General features: G+C 34.1%; 1 protein-coding gene across 2 annotated transcripts in view; it reads right to left on the reverse strand.

Moving 5' to 3' along the window:
- The window catches only part of LOC111044513 (histone-lysine N-methyltransferase SETD2), a 33758-nt gene extending 15830 nt beyond the window's left edge, over window positions 1–17928 (reverse strand). Inside the window, exons 1-9 of one of the 2 annotated variants that reach the window (XM_039424618.1) lie at window positions 17823–17928; window positions 12946–15201; window positions 11978–12097; window positions 10880–11008; window positions 10156–10357; window positions 9116–9213; window positions 8517–8673; window positions 7606–7833; window positions 4694–4833 (exon numbers count right to left, since the gene is read on the reverse strand). In XM_039424618.1, the coding sequence (XP_039280552.1) occupies window positions 4694–4833; window positions 7606–7833; window positions 8517–8673; window positions 9116–9213; window positions 10156–10357; window positions 10880–11008; window positions 11978–12097; window positions 12946–15149 (3278 nt within the window). In that variant the 5' untranslated portion in view covers window positions 15150–15201; window positions 17823–17928. Of the gene's footprint in view, window positions 1–4693; window positions 4834–7605; window positions 7834–8516; window positions 8674–9115; window positions 9214–10155; window positions 10358–10879; window positions 11009–11977; window positions 12098–12945; window positions 15202–17686 lie in introns of both variants that reach the window. The other variant, XM_039424617.1, reaches the window with a different exon arrangement.
- Between the last annotated feature and the right edge of the window lie 4016 nt (window positions 17929–21944).

Below are 21944 nucleotides of genomic sequence, written 5' to 3' on the forward strand. Positions count from 1 at the left end.
CAAATAGAAGCCGTTCCGTAGTTTAATCGCGGGTCTTATTCAGAGCAAAAGCATAACTCCATAATATCTTATTTTCTGTTGGATGATATCCACATGCGTTCTAGACTTGTGCGATGGCAATGGGAGGGAGAACTATGACAGACGGAAGGACCTAACTGGGTCTTCCTAAACAAGCAGTCTTACTATACGGCAGTAGCAGGCGCTCGCGTCACTCATCTCACCTGAGTGATCGGTTACACGACTGCTGAGCCAATGCTATGCATAATGACAATGGCGAGGACTCTGAGCTCAAGAGCCCAGCCTGTCTATGAGTATCCAAACCTCATACTTGTTGGACAAGAAGATTGTTCTTGTTCTTCAAATACGAATAGTTGACGAAATATATAATACTCAAATCCAAAGTAGCAATAATCGATATAATCCATCACGGAAATACCCACCACACAGACTAGTTCGGAGGTAAATTTTTGAATCTACAATTTCCCATTTTTTTCATCCTGCTCGCTTCAATTAATGGAAGAGCCGGCGAGAACAATCACTTCGATCCTAAGGTATCCTGAAAATTAATATGGAGATATTGTTGTAATATTTGCCATAGCAAATTTCAACTGAGCCTAAGATAATAGAGGAATATTAGAGACTACAATTCAATGCTTAGATAGCCGTTACTGCATCAAATCATCCAATTTCATAGGCATATTGCGCACATTCGTTTAGAATAACTAAGCTTCAGAAATGGATAATCAGCATTTGCTTGATCATTTTTATGAAGTCAACATTCTCTAAATGTTCATTTCACTTCTTGTTGACACACATCAACAGAGAATAGGAAGCTATAATTTATAAGGTTTGATTAAACGATTCGATATGATTAACCAGTTTTGTTTTTCATATATTGAGACTTCAATATAAGTTTCCCAAAGTTCTATGAACCTGTGAAATTAGAACAGGTTCCATGGACATGAACAGGTTCCTTGCTGTCTGTAGAAACTCATGAACTCAAACTGAATCACACGAAATAGGGCATGTTGTAGTCAACTTTAAGGCTGTGCAAAGGCTAAAAATACTTTCTACTGGAGATATTGTTCAAATATTTTTGATTTGTACACTATCAAACTGAAAAAGTTTCTACTGGAGATATTTTTCTAATATTTTTGATTTGTATACTATCAAACTGAAAAAATTTTCTCAGAATTTTTTCCGATCATTACTTTTTGAGATATAGCCTATATGCGCCCATTAAGTTTAAACTTTGTGAAAGATCATTTCTAATTCGGTAAGAGATGAATTCATAAAACTCTAAAAATAAATTCTTCATGGTATTTTTGATTGAATAAAACAAACATTTTCAAAAGATATCAATTTTTGAGAAACTTATTCAATTTAGCAAAACTGACAAAAATAACTCAACTTTAAGTTATGTTTGGCCATTTTGAGTAAATTGAATAATTTTCTCAGAAATTGATATTGTTTTATTCAATCAACAATACCATTTATCCATAGAATTTCATTAATTTAACTCTTACCGAATTTGAAATGATCTATCACAAAAATTTAAATGTTATGCGCTCAAATCTCAAAAAGTAATGTCAGGGGAAAAAAATCCCCGAGAAAACTTTTCATTTTGAAAGCTTGATAGTATACAAATCGAAAAACTTTGAAAAATATCACCAGTATAAAGTTTTTTTGGCTTTGCACAGCCTTCTAACATAATTTTACTATAAAATATAGATTTTGTAAAAACCTTGTTCAAAGTAATTTATTCAATCTAATATTTCTGCGACAACATTACACGTATTCGTGTCCTCTGACAAATGAACCCACCAAGTTGAACGGGCAATTTGTAGATTGATGAACTAGCTGGACACAAATATACACTCTGGAAACTTGCAATAGTTTCAACTGTTGTCATAATAGATTGCTAGTTCAAATATCTTTCCGCATATTATCAACGATTAGTCCAGAGAATATTCTCAATCACAAATCTAGAACTGGTTTCATAATGCAAATTAATAACTTCAAGAGCGAATGAAACAATGAATGGGAACAGGGTGATGTTTGCTGGAAGCAAATCAAAGTGACAGCTCACAATTATCTCAGGCTAAACTGTAGAAAGGACCATATCGACAAGGATAAAGTAAACCTATTCAATTGAATGTAGTGGGCCAATCATTCAATCTGTACTCTAATTCAAAGCTGGAGAATATTAGTAAAGGCAGACTATGCGAGTTAGACCTTGTAGAGTTAGTCTTGGAATTCACAATACTCTGAAAAGAATGCTGCATCAAACAAGTATTGGATGATATTGGAAAGAGTGGGCTAACAGGTTCAGAATAAAACCGAAACAAGCAGACACATTCATCTTCATGATAAAGTATCATCAACCCCTCCATTATTCACGCACAAGTCTAGTACTCATTCAGCCAATTCTGTTTCTGATAAACAGCGCTTTTGTTCGAATAAAGTTTTAAAGAGTACCATGTTCGTCTGTATTGAAGTAACAATGTGAAAGAACACCACGAATAAAGTCAACTCAATATAGGAATAATGATAATTAGGATAATCTCTGCTTAGAAACGTAGCTTGTGAGCTAGATGAGGAAATGTAGCAATGAATAGTGGATGGAATAGGAAGAAGTCTAAGGCGGGGATGAGGAAATGTAGCAATGAATAGTGGATGGAATAGGAAGAAGTCTAAGGCGGGGATGAGGAAATGTAGCAATGAATAGTGGATGGAATAGGAAGAAGTCTAAGGCGGGGATGAGGAAATGTAGCAATGAATAGTGGATGGAATAGGAAGAAGTCTAAGGCGGGGATGAGGAAATGTAGCAATGAATAGTGGATGGAATAGGAAGAAGTCTAAGGCGGGGATGAGGAAATGTAGCAATGAATAGTGGATGGAATAGGAAGAAGTCTAAGGCGGGGTTCACACTGGGACGATATTTCCCAGGAAATTTCTACCTGGCGATAATACCCGCACGATACGCCGACAAATATTTGAATTGTAAAGGGAGGCGATTTAAATGGTTCATACAGGCGTGATTTTCAGGTCCTAAGAACAGGAAAAATGACATAGAGTGCTGTTTGCTGTCGGAAATAAATTGCTTGCGATTTTTCGAGGTTCATCATAAACAGTCAACATCATATATAAATAACATCCATGCTCCTCATTCAACGAATGCTGAGTTGAGCTCATACTTATGACTGAAGTCAGAGTCCTGTTCAGAATTCAGAAATGATGACTCATTGTTCCCCTCCACATTCCTTTAGTGCTGATTTATCGCTTGCTGTATGAACGCCGTGCGATTCATCTTATCGATATTCCCTCGGTAATTCTACCCTTGGAAATAATATTGTGATGGTTTGAGCCCCGGTCAAGACAACGATAACGTCAAAGGGATCTAATAGACTAATATATATTATCAAGTACAAGAAAATTAGTTCAGGGCATAGGAAATTCGGAGCATTTACAAAAACTGAGTTGATTAGTTGATGTCTTATGTCACCTTGGCAAACAAAAACATTGGGTATTTTCTTATTGACAATAACTTGATGTGCCCAAGAATCAAGCAAAACTGAATTCAAGCCAGTAAAGCGACTTCAATCATTCAAATTGCAGAAATCTACCTTATGAGATTTCACTAGGATTTAATTTCAAGTTCCTAGTTAATCCACACATCGTGTGCGACAGAATATGCATGAGGCAATCAACAACAAATGAGGCAAATGAGGCATGAGGCAAATTGGAAACAACAGAAGAATACGGTTCGATGGCCAAACATAATTATTCAGGCGCTTGAAAGAGGTAGGCGAAGTTACATTAATTCACAATAGATTCCTCAAGTTGAGTATTGCAGGATTAGCGTGGAAATTTAAATACAGATATTTCAGAGCCAATCAATAAGCGTTGAACAGCCCCAAGATTTAATGTGCATGCATTTCTTTATAACGTTCATTTCCAGAGAATAGTAAGTAATGTATAATTGATCTATTTTAGAATGTCTGGATATGCTTAGTAAGCCACCATTAAAAAGTTTTAACATGATTTATCAGACGCATGTAAAATTATTGGATTTGCATAGTATACCACCATTTAGCTTATCAAGTTACAAAATGTATTATAACTTTATTGTAAGAGCATATGTACCATTCATCAATAAAATCGCACACGAATGTTTTCTTAAATTAAATAAAATGTAAAATTATTTTATCACTTACTAGACATGCATAAATTTCCTACTTGATAATTTTAGGATTTGCATAATTAGTACCACCATTTAGTTACTTCAGATATTAAAATTTTTACCATTTTTATAGTGAAAAAATGTTATCTGCAATTTTACCATTGATGATGGACAGCGTAAGAACAAGATTAATTTTTGAATAACCATTAGAGATTGATGAATCAAGATCCAAAGACTGAGTTCATTAAATTATTGATGGGGTCTTCAACAATCATAAATATGAAAATTTATTTTCATAGGAATCTGACTGAACTGGAAAATAGAATTTTACTGGAACTAACCTTTGAACTACATCAGTAGAAACCAGATCAACCAATAATATCAGAAGTATGATATTCTTCAAGTATATCTTCCAAAGAAGAATAAAAAGTAGTAAGAACCTATACCTATAAACTAAATTATCAATGAAATTTGAAATGCGAATTTAGTATATCATGTAAATTTTCTTACCTTTCTTTTCGGCGTTTGACTAATAGTTCAAGATGGCTTCTTTCATTCGGGGAAGCCCACCTTTCAACAATACCAAGAACTTTGCTTTCTTGTAGCATTGTTTTGTTTGGTATCGGCAGCTTGGCCAGCGTTTCCAATATCTGAATAAGTACAATACATTCATTACATTAACTGAAAACCTTCACACTGATAAATCCTATGATTAGAAAACTATCAAAGTACTTGGTTGCCAATCAATTAAATTGAACTAGGGAAAAGTTGAGGTAAAAGACCCCTGCAGACGGAGACAGTAGATTAAGACAGTAATGGCGTTCACAATAATTGATGATCACTAAATTGGCCATGCACAAGGCAACAATTATGGTTGCAAAAAATATGATCAAGCCAGCCGGTGTGTTGTGCCTAAAATGGATGTCTGATAAGGAATACATAAATGCTGTAGATGGAGCTATGAAATAAGTTGTGTTTTTTCTGAGTGAATTGTTCTAATATTCAAGAAAAGTCGTTTCCAAGTAAAATTATGTGGTGTAGACTATTGGGGCTTGATTTCTAACTCATCTATAACTTCTAATAGTAATAATATTGAAAAAGTTAATAAACCGTGTAACGAAAGAAGTTAGAGGATCTGAACATTCTTTTAAAATTTTTCAGTTTAGCAATTGTTTGTAATATAATTACATCTATTAATATATAATCATCGTTTTAAAGGAAGTGTGATAATAAACAGATGTATGAAAGTGATTCAATGTGAGAACGAGGAGAACAGCCAACAACAAGTTGAGGCTGCTAAGGGCTCACAACTCCTTTTTCAAAATTATTGTTTTTCTTAGTCCAAAATTCTTCAATTATTCGCCTATTCCAATAAGAGTGAAAAATATCTGAAAACTTCTTCCCCCGTCTGCAGAGGCCTAAAGAATAGTTTACAGTTCATGATAGTAACAAAATGACTCAAAGTGTAAGATTGAGATACTAAAAACTGCTACCTACCGAAGTTACAAAGCGTTAGTCAGCTTGGCAAACAAACATGCTGACTAAACATACTATTTCAACATATTTACCACAAAAGGAGCCTCGAATTGCAGACGATAAGGAAAAAAGAATGGTTGAAAACGTTTTACGTGAGGGAAGATAGAAAATATATCAAAGAAAAAAATTATACCTTCAGAATCAAGTATTTTTTATATAAACAATTGAAATAAAGAAATTCTTTCACTAGGTGTATCAGCTAAAGTGAAGTTACTCAGTAAAGTAAAGTAAAGTAAAAGTTTACTTTACTAAGTTTACTAGTTTACTTTACTAAGTAAAGTAAAGTTAGTTATATAAACAATTGAAATAAAGAAATTCTTTCACTAGGTGTATCAGCTAAAGTGAAGTTACTCAGTAAAGTAAAGTAAAGTAAAGTAAAAGTTTACTTTACTAAGTTTACTAGTTTACTTTACTAAGTAAAGTAAAGTTAGTTAGTGAGTAGTTGACTTCTCACTCTTGCTAGAGTTACTGGGAAGGATATTCTGAGTATTCTTTCCAAAGAATGGACATTCATCTGTTCAAAGCTCCGCCAATTTATGTAGATGCAAAACAATATTATCGTATAGCTTCTTCACATATACCATTGTACAGTTCAATAATTATTACTCAAGTTTATATTATTTAAATTCATCTAAAACTTTGCTGTATTGTAAGCTATTATACAGAGTGTTTCAGAAGTAGGCTAGTGTCAAACATTTTAGGATATTGTTCCTGGATGATAGGAGACTACAAATGACGTATTTGAAGTGTCCAAAACTCAGCGGTTATCCTTATAATATGTAGCTGTCATTTTGTTTTCTTCACTTAGACATTTTCAAGAACGAAATGTTGTATTGATCTGAAATTTGGCATGAATATTTATGCTATAAAGACTCAACTTTAAAAAATAAAATAAACACACCTTTCGATGTAAATTTTCAAAATGGCGGCCATTCTGAAATTTTGATTGCAAATTTCACGAAAACCGTTCACTTTACAGAAAATTTACAAGCGACAAAAAGTTAGCGAATTTTATCAAGATTTTAAGGATTTATTGATTTATTAAGATTGATCAGAGAATAACAGAGAAATTAATTTTTCGTACAGCATGCATGATCTTGAACAAAAAAGATCATCTGAAAAACATTATAAAATCAGCTGGATGGCCATATGGAGCCATACCGAGTTTCAAAGCTTCATCTTGAATATAATTGAACTAAAAAAATGTAATATTGATGTTTAAATTGTGAAAAGTTGTCATGCATGCAACCGCTGAGTTTTGGACACTTAAAATACGACATTTGTAGTCTCCTAACATCCAGGAACAAAACCATGAAATGTTCGACACTACTTCTGAAACACTCTTTATATAAGTGTATAAGCCAGTGTATATTGTAATCTGCATATAAGTAAAGCTCAATCAATCAATTACTAGATGTATGTGTAATTAGTTTTCTAATTAACAATTATTTGATTTGAAGCTTAATCACAAATTGCTTCAAATCAATTCATTTTTCATCTTGACAAAAATACAGTTCAACAACTTGGAATAATTCAATATAATTTGAAATCTTGATTTGTTGTCAATTAGATGAATAATTAATTACTCATTCATGTCATTATTTATTTTGATATTGATATTATTTAAAAGGCTAAAGCTACTGCGATTCGCATGCAGGCGACAGGAGCGGTGGAATATTCAACATGTGGTTGAAATCTTGAACGGTTTTCAAATTGTTCAAATCTTCATCGTCGCCATCTAGTTTAATTACTTTGGCTATTCAATCACAATATAATTCTATTGAATGAATGACAATACTTGTAATAGGAATATTTGATTGGTAGTGATGACATACTTGTATTAGGATTTTTCTATTAATAGTGATGATGATGGTTTTCATACACACCTCTTTGTTCAAGGTCAAGTCGGAATCCATCATCCAGCTCCAGATGAGGCCGAGTCCGTGGTAGTCGAGGAAGAGGCGCTGGCAAGCTGTGTCGCCATGGCGGAGGAGGCGCAGTAGCTTACTGCGTAGCTCCGGCTCTTCGATGCGAATCATCACCCGGCAGAGAGTCAAAGTATGAGCTCGATTCTTCAAACCAGATGAAAGCAGCTTGTCAACCTCGTCTACAAGCTACAAACAAAAAAAACATAAATTACCATCAACGAGTCACGTGACATGCCTCATTAGTAAAACATAAATTCGAAGATACTATCAATTGAATAATTCATTTATAAGAATCAGATTTTTGGCAAATCATAGAAACATAATAGCCTGGTGTTCTTTTCTGAAAATTGTATTTGCTTGCTCTAAAAAATTTTCTCAATAAATTGTGGGTGCATGGCTACTACGGTGATACACTCAATTATATTATTATACACTTCTCTATTTGAATCTATTGTTCCGATTTTCAAAAAAGATAACACTTCGGTTTTGTAATGAGATTATTTTTGTCTAATACCCACAAGCCATGAAATGTGTAAATCAAAATAGTATTCCATTCAGATGCCAATTAGCTTCAGAAAATCAAGTCATAGGTTAAAATGAAGATAAGTTCATTGTACATAATATGTTTAATTTTCGATTCAGTAAGTTAGATTCGGTATCGAGAAACATCCCAATCCCAATAGCACTCAAGTTCTTCAAAATTTTCCATGATAAATGAATATAATGGTTTTATTCAATCTAAAATCATTTCTGCGATTAATAAAAAAGCTCTGATAGTAAATATGTGAGCACAGAGTGATAAAGATTCAATTCATTTCAAGGAATCTTATAACTGACAATAATTAGTATTTTTGGATGAGACATCTTACATCAATATCATTGATAAGATCACGATCCCTCTTCTTTTTCTTCTCCTTCCTTTCTTTGCGCCCACTGCTCTCCGACCATCTTCCCTCTCTCTCCGGTTCTTCTCCAATCCATCCTCGACAAGAAGCACTCTGGCAGTAACAGCGCTGAGCTTCTTTCCTAAAATAAACATAAAATATTTTTAATTTAAATAATTTATTACAATCTTATAAACAATTAAAAGTTATAACTGAGAAAATTTTACAAAATGAAAATTAATGACGATGGTTTGATCCAATACTCTGAATAGTCGTTAACCTCAAATTTTGAAAAAGTGAAATTACTTTTTGAATTCATATTGAAACTTTTGTAACAATATAAATATCCACAAATAGAATAATTTGATAAGAAGCAGCACATTTAGGTACTAGTCCACTGGTAATTAAACATAAAAAATCACTTGTAAAATTATTATTAGAAGAATCTATCTTCTATATTTATTAATTTTTTCGCCCAAAATAGTTCTAATAATTGGGGATTAAACTTTAATATGAATTTCAATGGCATTTCAATTATAAATGGAAAATTAATATTGGATATAGGCTATACAAACGAGTCTTACCCATAGCGTTGTAGCCGATAATCGAATGTTATTTCTTCTCCTTTTTTGATGGCTCGCGTACTGAAAAATCCTATTCTTAGCTCTCCATTGACAGTCCACTATAATTAGACAGAAATGTTTTGAATTGAGTAAAAAGTAGATTCAAATAACATTGAAAAATCAACCATTCGATCATCACAGAGAAATACTTACACGATAAGCATTAATTATATCATTCTTCAATGTTCAACGGAAACCAGCTATCTTTGATAAATTGAATAGGCTTATTGTAAAATAATAATATTCTAATAACTTGTCACACATTTTGGAATTGCTTATAATCTAATTTCAAAATTCTCGTTTTCAAGTGTTCGAACTGAAAATTGAACACAAATTCAAAAAGTGAAAGAAACAACCTACTTTTTGGACTTAGTGTATGAATCAAAATTTGGGGAAGGAACAGTGTTGGGCTGTGCCTGTTGGTCCTTCCCCAATCATTTTAATGAATTGTGTTTTGTGTATAATTGAATAAAAAAATTGTCAATCAATGGCATTTAAAGTCAAATCATATTTATAAAACAGTGATTTTATCTCGTCCTACACGATTCCACATAGTATTTTCTAATCAAATATGACATCTTTATCTCTTATTACTTCTTCACATTCATATGTCAAAATTTTTCCTCAATACTATTTGACCTAGAAAATAATTATTATGAGAAAGTGATCCAACAATTCAATTAATAAAGCTTCGACAAGAGCTGGGATAATTTTATAGTGAGTGTGACTATTTTCTTATAATACAAGTATATCCACGAAAGCAAAACTTAATATCAATAATAATTGTATTTTAAACAAAGTTAACTAAATATTTGAAGGTAATGAATTATTGGCCACTCTCAATTGTTTTTCAAGTTATTTAAACTAATGACTAATCTATTGTTTTGGTATTATACAATAATTATATACTATGTACTTAATATACTATGACTAATCTATTGTATTATCTATCAAAACACAAAGCACTACTTACTGAATATAAGTATCAAAGATTGACCAACCTTTTGAGTTTCCGCATTAGGATCACACCCATGATTAATAAATCTGGATATGTTTCCTTTTTGCGTTGCATCAATTATGGCGTCATATTTCAAAGCCATAAAATAATAGTGTCTGTTTTTGTCTTTAGCATATTCTTTGGCTCTTTTCCTGAATTCCTTTGGGTCAAGAACTTCACCAACATATTCAAGAAGAAACGTATCTCTGGAAAAATCAATAGTAGGTCAGCATTTTCAAAACTAAATAGAGATAATTTAATTTGTCAAAACCAAACTATGTTCAAAACCAGCATCTGGTTAACATTGATTTGTTATCCTTATATGTTATTAGAACAAGCAGAAAGCTCTAACTCCGCATCGTTGCCATATTGTCAGAAACTTTTGATTTTGGCTTTTAGGAGTAACTGTACAGATGCAAACCAGCAATATTCAGGTCATCCACCATGGATCTCGATTGAAAGATCTTTAAAAGGTTATTATTTCAAATTTAAGAGGTACTGAAATAAATCTTTCGTATCGTATATAAAATGAATTCCTTGTAGCATTGGTTCACACTTAGCTGAAATTTATTTTCTAAACCAACAAAACTAAATGAATTATCGACAAGGAAAGCAGACATCTAGCTTACAGCATCAAAACAGCTACAATTATTAGAGGAGACACGAATCATTAAGTTCTGCATTTGCTATTCAATAATTAAATTGGAAATATCTTGTAATGAACTTACTCAGGAATGTCTTCCACTGCACGCAATCCCAAACCTTTCTGTTCTGTTGCAATAACTTCAACGTCTGCATACTCAAAATTCTGGAAGCGTTTATTCAAGCAATTGTCTCCTAATACACAGCGAGATCCGCTAGAAAAAACAATGAGTTAAACCTAGAGTGGTTCAGATTGATAATGGAATTAGATCTATTTCTTTGTTTCTATGTTTTTGAAATAATACTAGCAATACATGAATTGTTTGTTGAATTTATTCAGAAACTATAAACAAAAATTATATTCAAATATTAAATGGAATATTAAATAAAACTGATGTGATTCGGAAAAAAATGTAGGCTGAGTAAATTATGAAAGACAGTCTAGTATTATAATTGATAATCAAACATTTATGAAAAACGAGCATCATAGAAAGATACACAGATTAATTATGAAACATGATCATGAAAGTAGTGCCGTTAGTTACTGCAGGAATAGAGTTTCCAACTTAATGAAGTACTAATTTTTAATGATAGGTTACAATCTTCTAGTTAAAAATAAGTAAATGTATTAAAATTCACAGTTCACACCAAGGCTAGGGTAAAATAACTTTTTATATTACAGACTATATTATAGCAACAAAAACCATTGTCGATGAGTCAAATGAACTGGCACTAATGTTAAGGGTTTTTACTGTTGTCGAAAATGGTATATAAATTGTATGTTAGTGACTGGTCTGAGAGCAATTATTGAAAGACGAAGTTCCAAAATACGCAACGCCTGTATGAATCGATAACATATTGGACTTGATAAAATTCTACACAATTGAGAGTAATGAAGATACAATAACATATAAGTGGAAATTACTTAGATTCTTACAATCTAAATTGAAAGAAAACTACCTAAAGTGAATGCCTTTTGATTTGAAAATCTTCTAACGGAAAAGCATACAGCATACGTTTTGAAATTATTCAATAATTTATAAATCCATCAATTTTATTGGAGTTGAAGAATAATTGACTGGGAAACCAATAAGTTGTAATACTTTCTTCAAGACTAGTATTTTGGTTAGGATAATAGTAAAAATGATTATTTAAAAACAGTAATTGAAATAAATTTGACTTACCATTCAATCATCAATAGACGATTCAAGCAGTCATCGCCGCAGCCTTTTTCCCCTCTCGTCATTTCTTCTTTGGATAAAGTGCAGTCACATACCATACGTCTTGCTTCTTTACTTCTGGACCTTGATCATAGTAGAAGATAGACAATAGAAGATTAGTCAAAAAAGTTCAATTTTGATGTAAAAAAATTCCATTTCATCGCGATTTGAAGGCGAAAAGTATACAGTGCTAAACTACATGATTTTTTTCGTAATAATAAACAAAATAGTTGTAAGTAAAACTACAATAAAAATTAATAGAGCGGTTTCAAGCCAATCGTCGTGATCAGATGGTAGAGCATGACAAATTGATAGCTGGTATTGGATCTACATCGACTTTCACGCATAAAGTCGTCGCAAGGCTTCACAAAAAATAAAAAGCTAAAGTAGTAAGGGCGAATAACAGTAATATTTCAAAAACAGACAATTCAAAGAGACCAGGGATCTCTTCATTTAAAGTAGGTAAGATTTAAACAAATAATTATAATACAGGAATAAGCTGCCCATACACTACTACACATAAAACTGTATTAATAGTAGAACATCCTGGAACGTGTAGTGTGTATGGTTTTACAGATCTACTAAATGTTCACAGTTTATAATCACAAAAATTACTCGGACTAAGATGTAACATTAGCTTTTCCTAAATAGGCAACTGAAATGATATGAAATAGGTCATTGATCCTTCAACCTTTTTACAGATCAAAACAAGATTGCATTCTGATCTATCAAGGCCTATTTTATAAAACATGTTTTAGTAACTATATTAAATGAGAAAACAATAAACAATAACAATATTAAATGGAGCGAAATTTTTCAATTTGAAGAGATTTTCTACCAGATTCGTTGCTAACGAATTACAGATTAGACTAGCGAGACCACACTCCATAATATATATAAGAACATAAATGTATGTCGCATGGCGTACTCACCTGGCAGTGCGATATTCGTTGGTTGCCAGCTGTACGAACTGGCTCAATCTATCTTCGATTTTCTCATCTTTGATTCTCTCGTCTTTGGGAGTGGAGCTGTCCGTGGATGACATGGAGGAGTCGACGATCGGTTTGATGGCGCTGGAGGGAGGAGCAGAGGAGGAGGAGGAAGGGGAAGAGGATGAGAGATGGCGAGTGACCATTTCGAGTTCGCTGGTGCGACGCCACCTCGACTTCACTTTCACCGGTTTGTCAGCATCGAAGCCCTGCTCTGGCATCGCTGACGACGGCTGACTCATCGGCGAGGGACTCGGCATTGAGTCCACCGGCTTCTTAATCCTATTGCTTCGGCGACAGCTAGAGCTCGACCCGCTTTCTGACCCGGTTGTGTCTGTACTACCACTTCTGCTTCTGAATTCCGACTGTTTTTCTTCTTCAATTATCGCTTTCGCATCAAAAGAAACATTTTCCATTTCCTGAAAAGGTTTCGATGCAGAATCTTTTAACTTCTTATCCTCTGATACAGGCGACGGAGAACTAATCTCTTTGCTTTCATTCGAAGATTGACCTTTATCTAAACTCCGTCCAACTTTTTTCTTACCATCTAAAGATTGTTTTCTCACACGAGGTTTTTTAGTAACTTCACTTGAATTTGACTTTTGTGCAGGGGACTTTGTTTTTGTCACTATTTTAGGTTTATTCTCCTCAATTATTTCAGGCTTGGGTTCACCTTCACAAACCATATGTGATGAAGAAACATCTTGCGAAAGAGAAAATGGTTTGTCAAAATGTTTCCCTTCTGTCATGCTATCAGCTTTAAATTCATTAGGTTTACTGTCCTCAATTATTTCAGGCTTGGGTTCATCTTTACAGACTATATGTGTTGAAGAAACATCTTGCGAAAGTGAAGTTGGTTTGTCAAAATGTTCCACTTCTGCCATACAATCAGATTTAAGTTCATATTTCAATCCGATGGGACTTTGTGAATAAGATGTTCCATCATAAGTGTCGTCACATTCTTCATATGATTTTTCTTCATTTTCCAAACTATCAAGTTTCAGTTCTTTTCCCAACACGCCTGATTTAGAGTAATCCTCCAACAGATCTGGCTTAGGCTCATCTTTAAAAACAATTTCTTCATCCTCGTAAAAATTCGGATCCGATGCAACTTTCAAACTATCTGGCTCTGATTCTTGTTCAAATTTGTCAGGCTCTGGTTCATGATCTAAGTTATCTGATTCCTGTTTGAAACTATCAGAGTATGCACATATCCTGACAGTTGAGCTCACCTCATCACTACCATCTACATCACTCACTACCATCGACTTACTTGGTTTCGAATCATCTTTATCATTAATATCAGTATTATCACTCTCTTCGACTCCAGCGCTTACTTCAACGTTTGGTTTTATTTCACTAACTTCACCATCAACCATAGACGCCTCGTCATCAGAGTTATCTTTGGCTATATTCACTGAAAAAATTGTTCTGTCACTAAATCCTAGAACAGCACTGATGCTATCAGCGCACTGATCAACAATGTCTGATTCACTATTAGATTCATCACTACTCTCGTAATCACTTTGTCTGGAAATTGTAATTATTCCTGATTCCACTTGAAGATATTCAGCAGTGCGCTGAGCATCCGACCCTTGATTGGAATAAGTGTGCTCGCCCTCTGACAGTGAATCGTTGCTAGGGTCGACGCCATCGAATGCCTCGACTCGATTCGCCTCCTGGCGACATGATGTCTCCTCCTCTTCAATGTGACTCTCCGAGTCCACTTCCATTGCATCACAGATGATGCTTTCTTCTTCAGAATTGCCATGCCAAGAATGCTGATCGTCGGTGCCGACATTTTCATGGCGGCCTACGGTCACTAATTCCAAATCACCTAAAACTATTTGTTGTATATCATTGGGCAACAGTTCTTTAGTGGCGTTTGATTTGGGTTGGGATGATATCTCTTCTTGACGTTCGACATTATTGATTATCACTCCATTTCCTTCCCCAGTTAACATTATATTCTCAGCCATCACCACTAATTCTTTTCCTTTTAAATTATAACTGGAGTCGATCTTTAAATAATCTTGCAGAGCGCTGGATAATTTTTTGTTATAAGACTCTAATGTTTTAAATCGAAATTCTGGTACAGAAGAATGGCTTGAGACAGTCTTGGCGCTACGTTTCTTTTTTTTAGCCATATTATTCGAAAGGCTACCAGTAATCGGCTCATAACTGATTGGTCATTCAGATCTGTAAAAGAAAGTAAAAAATATTATTGGACAATGTAAGCACGTAAAAAGTGTCGTACAGAAGATCAGCTAGGGTCTAGAAATTTTGTGTTGAGAAAAATTTAAAATTACGCTAAAAATACGCTCGATATAGGCGGTTTTCCATGAAAGTCAAGGGTTTTTTCTGCATTTTATCAGATTTTTTCAAGAACTGAGTGAAAATTCAGTAAATTGGTTCAGCTGAAGGCTGAATTTATTTCAATATTATCTCAATACGGTAATGTTGTAAGGTGTTTTTGTTAATTAAATGACTTGGGAATTACGCCAAAAATCGGCGTTTTCCAGCGTTTATGTCCGTGTTTTTAGCTTTATCAAGACCAAATGAACAAAAAAAAAAATGTTCAAATTTGGTTCAATTTCCAGCTAGGTTTTAGAAATTTTGGGTTAGAAGTGCTTGAAAATGATGCTAATATAATTCCTAAATTATTGGCGTTTCTCCTGCGTTTTCCAGCTTTTTCGAGAACAAATGAACAGAAAACGTTATAAAAAAAACTGTTAGAACAGAGGTTGAGCTAGAGTCAAACGAGATTGTTTAGAGAGTTCAAAATTCTGCCTGATGGTTTTCAGGAATGACTTGAGTTTGGATGACTGAACACAAGTTCTTTTTGGGTAATTGTGGTGCTACTTTTGAGGGTTCCTTTTCTAAATTTATCAATGCATTCTTCTAGGGTGAAAACTTGAGAAGGTGAACTGTAAAATGTTTTTGTTTCAAAGAAATAGACAGAGATAACTTACCATAATTCTCACATCTTAATAATTTTATGTAAGAAATAATATTCAAATCAAAATGGAAAGACATTTTTCAACCCTAAGCTGAATAGTTGATTTCATCTTTGTCAAGAACTGATAAATAGAATGTTTAAATTTAATAAACAGGCTCAGCTAGAATCTGAAAGAAAATTTATAGAAAAAACTTCAAAAGTTTGCAAAGAATACAACCAAAATTGGCGTTTTCCTTATCTGTCAATTGGAGCTGATTGAATAAAGCCTAAAAGTCTGAATTTTACTATTTGACGGGAGAAAGCAAGCTCAAAAGATTGCAGGCGAGCGAAGCGAGTCTGCTGTTCTTATCTCTGATGATTCAGTAGTGGGTACAGGGAGCGGAGCCCATGGGCTGGACGGATGAGGCGAGCAAAGCAAGCCTGCCGGCTGGTAATGGCAATATTAAGTGAACATTTTACGTAAACATTATAATGTCAATGTAAATAATATTTATAATTAACTCAAAAGTTTCCAAGTTTTTTTTCCAATTTAGCGTGATTAATAGCATTTCAGGTACCCTAACTTTTTCTGATACGGTACTTACCTAACCTACTTCATATTTTGAAAATAATTCTATGTTGAATATAGGACTATTATCTCAGCAGTAATAAAACTTTCCAAACAATAAAATATTTGGATTATAACGTTTAGAAAAAAATGATTCCTTATATCACAGCCAGCGAGCCAGCAAATTGTAAGCTATTGATCAAATTATTATGGTAATGAATGTTACAAAAGGGCGGAAATGGGTAGCTTCCCGTTAATGAATTCCAACTAAAATGCATATGTAATTATTCAAAAGTATAAACAATTTATATTAAAAAAGTAGTATTTAAAATAGCAAGCTACTTAAGAAATAAACTTTAGAGAGCTGAGACGAAATATAACTATAGGCTATAGCGTGTAACCGCCATTATAGGCACGAACCAAGAGGTGTCTACGAAATGCACGTTGACTAGAAAAAAGATAACTTGGATATGAGATCTAAGTTAAATTTAAATATTCAAAAATAAATGCAACCCTTGAATTAAAGAATATTGAAATTGGACCGATAAGTTAGTACAGTGTTCTCATTCATCGACGAGCTCTAGAAAATTATCGCTAATGGCTGCGATAGGAGGGGAAGTCACTTTTAGATGTCAGGTTTTACATACCGGGCAAACCATAAACAAAATAAATAATTAACTTTGAATATAAATCATTTCTACAAATATTGTATAGGCCTATATGATATTTCATAAAATCAGACAGAATAATTATAAATTATTATCTACAAACGTGTGTGCTTTGTATGCGGTTTACCTCATTAAAGCAGCTCAATTATTGAAATACTAGCATATCCCATCCAGGATTTGAAAAAAATACGAAAACTTCAATATCAAAACAAAATTTGATGGTTTCACTTATTACATCATGTATGAATTAAATTTTAGGGGTAAATACTGGAGAGAAACGTCCCAAGCAAAGTAACATGGCAGCAATTCAACTTCTTACATCGCCTGTGACATCGCACCTCCTAATAAAACTAGTATTTTTAGTGACTTAAAAAAAGAAAAAAGCTGTATTAAATTTATCTTAAATTTTCAGGATGCGGTTCAACTACTCAAGTGTTTGAAGAATAGTAATTTATGATAAATTATTACAAATGCTTAGTGTAGCATACAAGAGATCAACTCTGTACCTACCTCAATTATTGTTATAGTATATGAATTGAAATTATGATTATTTATTTTTTCACTATATCTATTATTGCACTGAATCATGTCTTGATGAGTTATGAATATCATGTAATAACCACAAATTAAAATCCTAACAACTCACTTAGTCAAAACCATTTCAGCACCAAAGCACCCTCATTCCTCTCATCCACACTCTTCACTTCACCTACCACCACACCACAAAAATCTCTTCTCAATCACTGTCCAATCAAATTACAAGCTCCTCCATCAATTGGCAGCACTGAAAAAAGGTAAAGACAGCAGATACAGTAAATAATATTGTGCGAGAAAATACTCATTTTTATTATTGTGATTATAAAATTTCTAAACGTTATCTTTTCAAAATTGTTAATTTGCCAACTAGAATCTGTTAGAAGCTTTTTCTCAGCGTGTCTCATTTGAACGCAAAAAATTAATTATACATTTCTACGTCGTAAAGTTTAAACGTTGTTTGCTATTTCTGAATAATTGGATGTCTGAGCCGCTGAGAACGGGTTTGATTCAAGATTTGATTCCAGGTTTGATTCAAGATTATACTACTGCAGTAATTATCATGGTTCCGGTAGTATAAAGCTCAACTCACACTTACGCGACTCATGTTTACAGAGACTCGAATCTATAGTGAGGTCCACGTTATAATGGCAATGTAGGAAGATATAAATGATATGATGTAAGATATGGATGAATTTATCTGTTCATTATTGTTGAAAAAAGTTAATCATATTTTTATCTCTTTTCTGTATAGGGCTACTTGTAATATAAATATAAAGAAAATAAAAATCTCAGTACCCTTTTTTTGAAATATTCTATCACTACATGTTTCAGACATTTATGCCATTTTCAAGTGATATGGAGTGAATAAATTAGACACCAATAACCCCATTTTTGATAGAATCATGCGAATTTAAACCCAAAATTTACAGTCCTAGTTCATAAAAACATATGAATACACTAACATATGATCAAAATAAGAATCTTCCAGTAGTATTAAATTTATTTACTTCATATCACTTGAATATGGCATAAATGTCCGAAACATGTGGTGATAAAATATTTCAAAAAAATGGAACTGAGATTTTTATTTTCTTTATATTTATAATCATATTTTATTTGTCAATAGAATATATTTTTTAAAGATGTAATAATAAATTTCCATGATTGAGATTAAATATTTTGTCAATTAGTTGAATTTCTACATTGTTGATGAATGATGTGGCAACATCGCAATGCGTGAAAAAAAAGCGCTATCAGCTTTATTGTATGATAGACAAGGATAGCAATACCATTGCTAATCAAACACTGCCATTATAACGTGGACTTCACTATAGTCGAGAGCATGTGCATATGACTTGCATGACCCCAAAGTGCAATCCCATAGATGTTATGGCTATTAAACAGACCGTGGTATGCAGTAACAAGGTAATTCTTTGGAACATGATTTCTTGCCAATTTCCGTATCAGATATGTCACTTTGGAGAGTCGGTTACATATCATATTATCGTTGTGCTGGTCCAATGTTCGTGATGAATTTACCAAGAATCCAAGGAGCTTAACCTCAGGCCAACCAAAAGAAGACAGGCCATGCCTCAGGGTGCACAGAAGATTTCGTGTCTTCTCTTCATTCAAACACAATCTGTTGGCTCTAAACCATGAGCTCTCCTCCTCCAGTAGTTCAGAAGACCTCCACACAGTCAATTTAGGATCTTCATCCTGTGCAATGAGAGTTGTGTTGTCAGCAAACAGCAGGACTTTTCCATCCATACTAAGGTCATTTATGAAGATGAGGAACAGCAAAGAGCCAAGGATTGATCCCTGTGGCACTCACACTTGACCCGAAGCTCCTGTGATTTGGCACCATTTACTGCTACAACCTGCTTAAGCCCTAGAAGGTAGGCTACTCCTCCATTGTTTTTATGACCACTCCGCCAATCATATATCTCATTAGCTTCCCCAGCAAAATCTCATGAGACATGTAATCAAATGCTTCTATTATTTTGCCGCTGGCCATCTGGAGATTCTAGTTCCATTCAATCTATAAACAGCTTTCACTGGTCTACAGTTTTCCTTTAATACTGATGTGATTAAGTCTGATTGATTCATTACATAGATATCTAACATTTGTATATTAGAGTTTTCATTGAATAGATCGTCTTTCAGGAGTTTAATTATCCAGCTACACTCTAAAAAGCATAAATTATTTTATTCTCCTTTGGCATTTAACATTCCTTGGTGTAGATAGAGCAGCTGTTCGTTAATTTGCAGACTCATAATTTTCTCTTGAAGAACGTCTTTCAGTTTTTAAAGCTTCTCTGTCGAGTTGGCCAATAATTCATGATTGATCTGACTTCCACCCTGGACTGCAATACCGAAATCCGAAATATTGAATGCTGGCAGCTTGTTCAAGAGGCATAATGCTGACTGAACCCTTGTTCCTGTGATCTCTGGAGACACAATTTGTAAATGTCTCAGCTATCAATGGCTGGTGTTTTAGTGATGCATATCTGACTTGGTTACCAGGTACTGTTGGGTCCTTTGCTTGTTCAACGACCTACCTGTCAATGTGAGGAATCTACAAGGAAGTGACTTTAAAATTAAAATAGTGACAAGGCTGGAGAATAACCCATTCTACACCATGAGTGAATGTTTTGATGCACACAAGGACAACATAACCTGATCTGCTATCTTAGAAGTAGTTTCATGACACCATCTATCCAGTTCACTGGCTGATGAAGTAAAAGGAATGAGGTCTTATTGATATCAGGCAGAGAAAATGATCCAGGCACCCTATTTTTGCAGTTTCAGAATGTACACAACCTTAATTGAGTGACCCCAAAAGACTATACCATAGATAATATGACAGTGGAAAAGACTGTGATACATAGTTTGTAACAAGTGAGCCTCTGTCACATGTCCCAGCAGCCTCAGCAAGAGGAAACAAGCTTTAGGCAGTCTCTTGGTCACCTGCTGATGCGGCTAGCCCAAGGTAGGACTTATTTGTGCCAAGACAACCCCAAGCAGCATGCCCCAATGTCAGTTCAATGTTATGAAAGTGGGAGTTGAATATGAGGTCAGTGGAGAGGGGAAAAGTAGCACAGTCTTTCTCACTCTCATCAACCAGAACTCCTTTCACAGTTACCTTATTTCAAAAGTTAGTCTGAGCATCAAGTGATGCAGCTAATTGAAGAAATAGCAATAGCTTCATTAAAACTAATTTTCAGAGTCCTGTACAATATAGATCAAGACACATACCTATCTTCTGAGCCTCCTAAGACATGTTGGAGGCTCAGAAGATAGTGTCTTTCTGTGATCCAGTACCGACTCTGCAATCAACTGGTATTAATGTGCTCAAAAATCAGCTCAAATTGCAGAAAAGCTCAACCTAACCCAACCCATTTCAATTATCCCAGTGATTGGTTCTGGGTCAACAAACTTGCATTGAATGAGAGGAAGACACAATAAATTATACTCTGCACTCTGAGGCGGAATCCACCAATCTTTGGGGATTGCAGTGTGAAGCTGCTTGGATGACACATTGACATAGGAGCAGCATGTTGACTGATCAGAAATAGACTGTAAAAAGCCACATATTTGATGCACAAGCTGCATAATCACCTCATCTCATCACCTGGAAGACTGTGCGCCAATATTTAGGAGACTGATGATTATGGAAGTCTTTAGTCAGTATATGTTAAGTTCTCTGTTACTGTTGAGAAGAGGTCATCATACCTTTCAGCAGAGAGGACATGTACATAGCTACAACACAATGAGGATGAATGATATCAATCTGTTTAATGCCAGACTGACTCGATCACATATTAGCTCCCCTGTCCCTCCACCTAAAGGTGCATACAGATATATGCGCCATGAACATGAGCGATTCACTTTTAATCAGCTGATGTCAAGCTTTTTATATCTGTATCTTACCGTTTCTGTAAAAATACAGATATAATCAGCTGATTAAAGCACCTTTAGATTCACAACAGGATGCCCGTGTATTTCTGTGAGCAGGAGGAAAAAATCTTCAAGAGGGCACTTTGTAAGAAGCTTGTGAGTCTGGCACTCTACTCCTTGGATGAAGAGGCAATTCAATGTATTTTGAGATCTATGAATGACCTGCCATCTTTATCTTAGTTTTTTCATCAATTTTTGCTTTTTTGATACAATCTTTCTAGCAAGTGCTGGTCAAGGATGGAGATTACTGAATACTGAACTATTCCTCTTGGAT

The sequence above is a fragment of the Nilaparvata lugens genome, chromosome 3 (assembly GCF_014356525.2).
Source record: "Nilaparvata lugens isolate BPH chromosome 3, ASM1435652v1, whole genome shotgun sequence".
Taxonomy (NCBI): domain Eukaryota; kingdom Metazoa; phylum Arthropoda; class Insecta; order Hemiptera; family Delphacidae; genus Nilaparvata; species Nilaparvata lugens.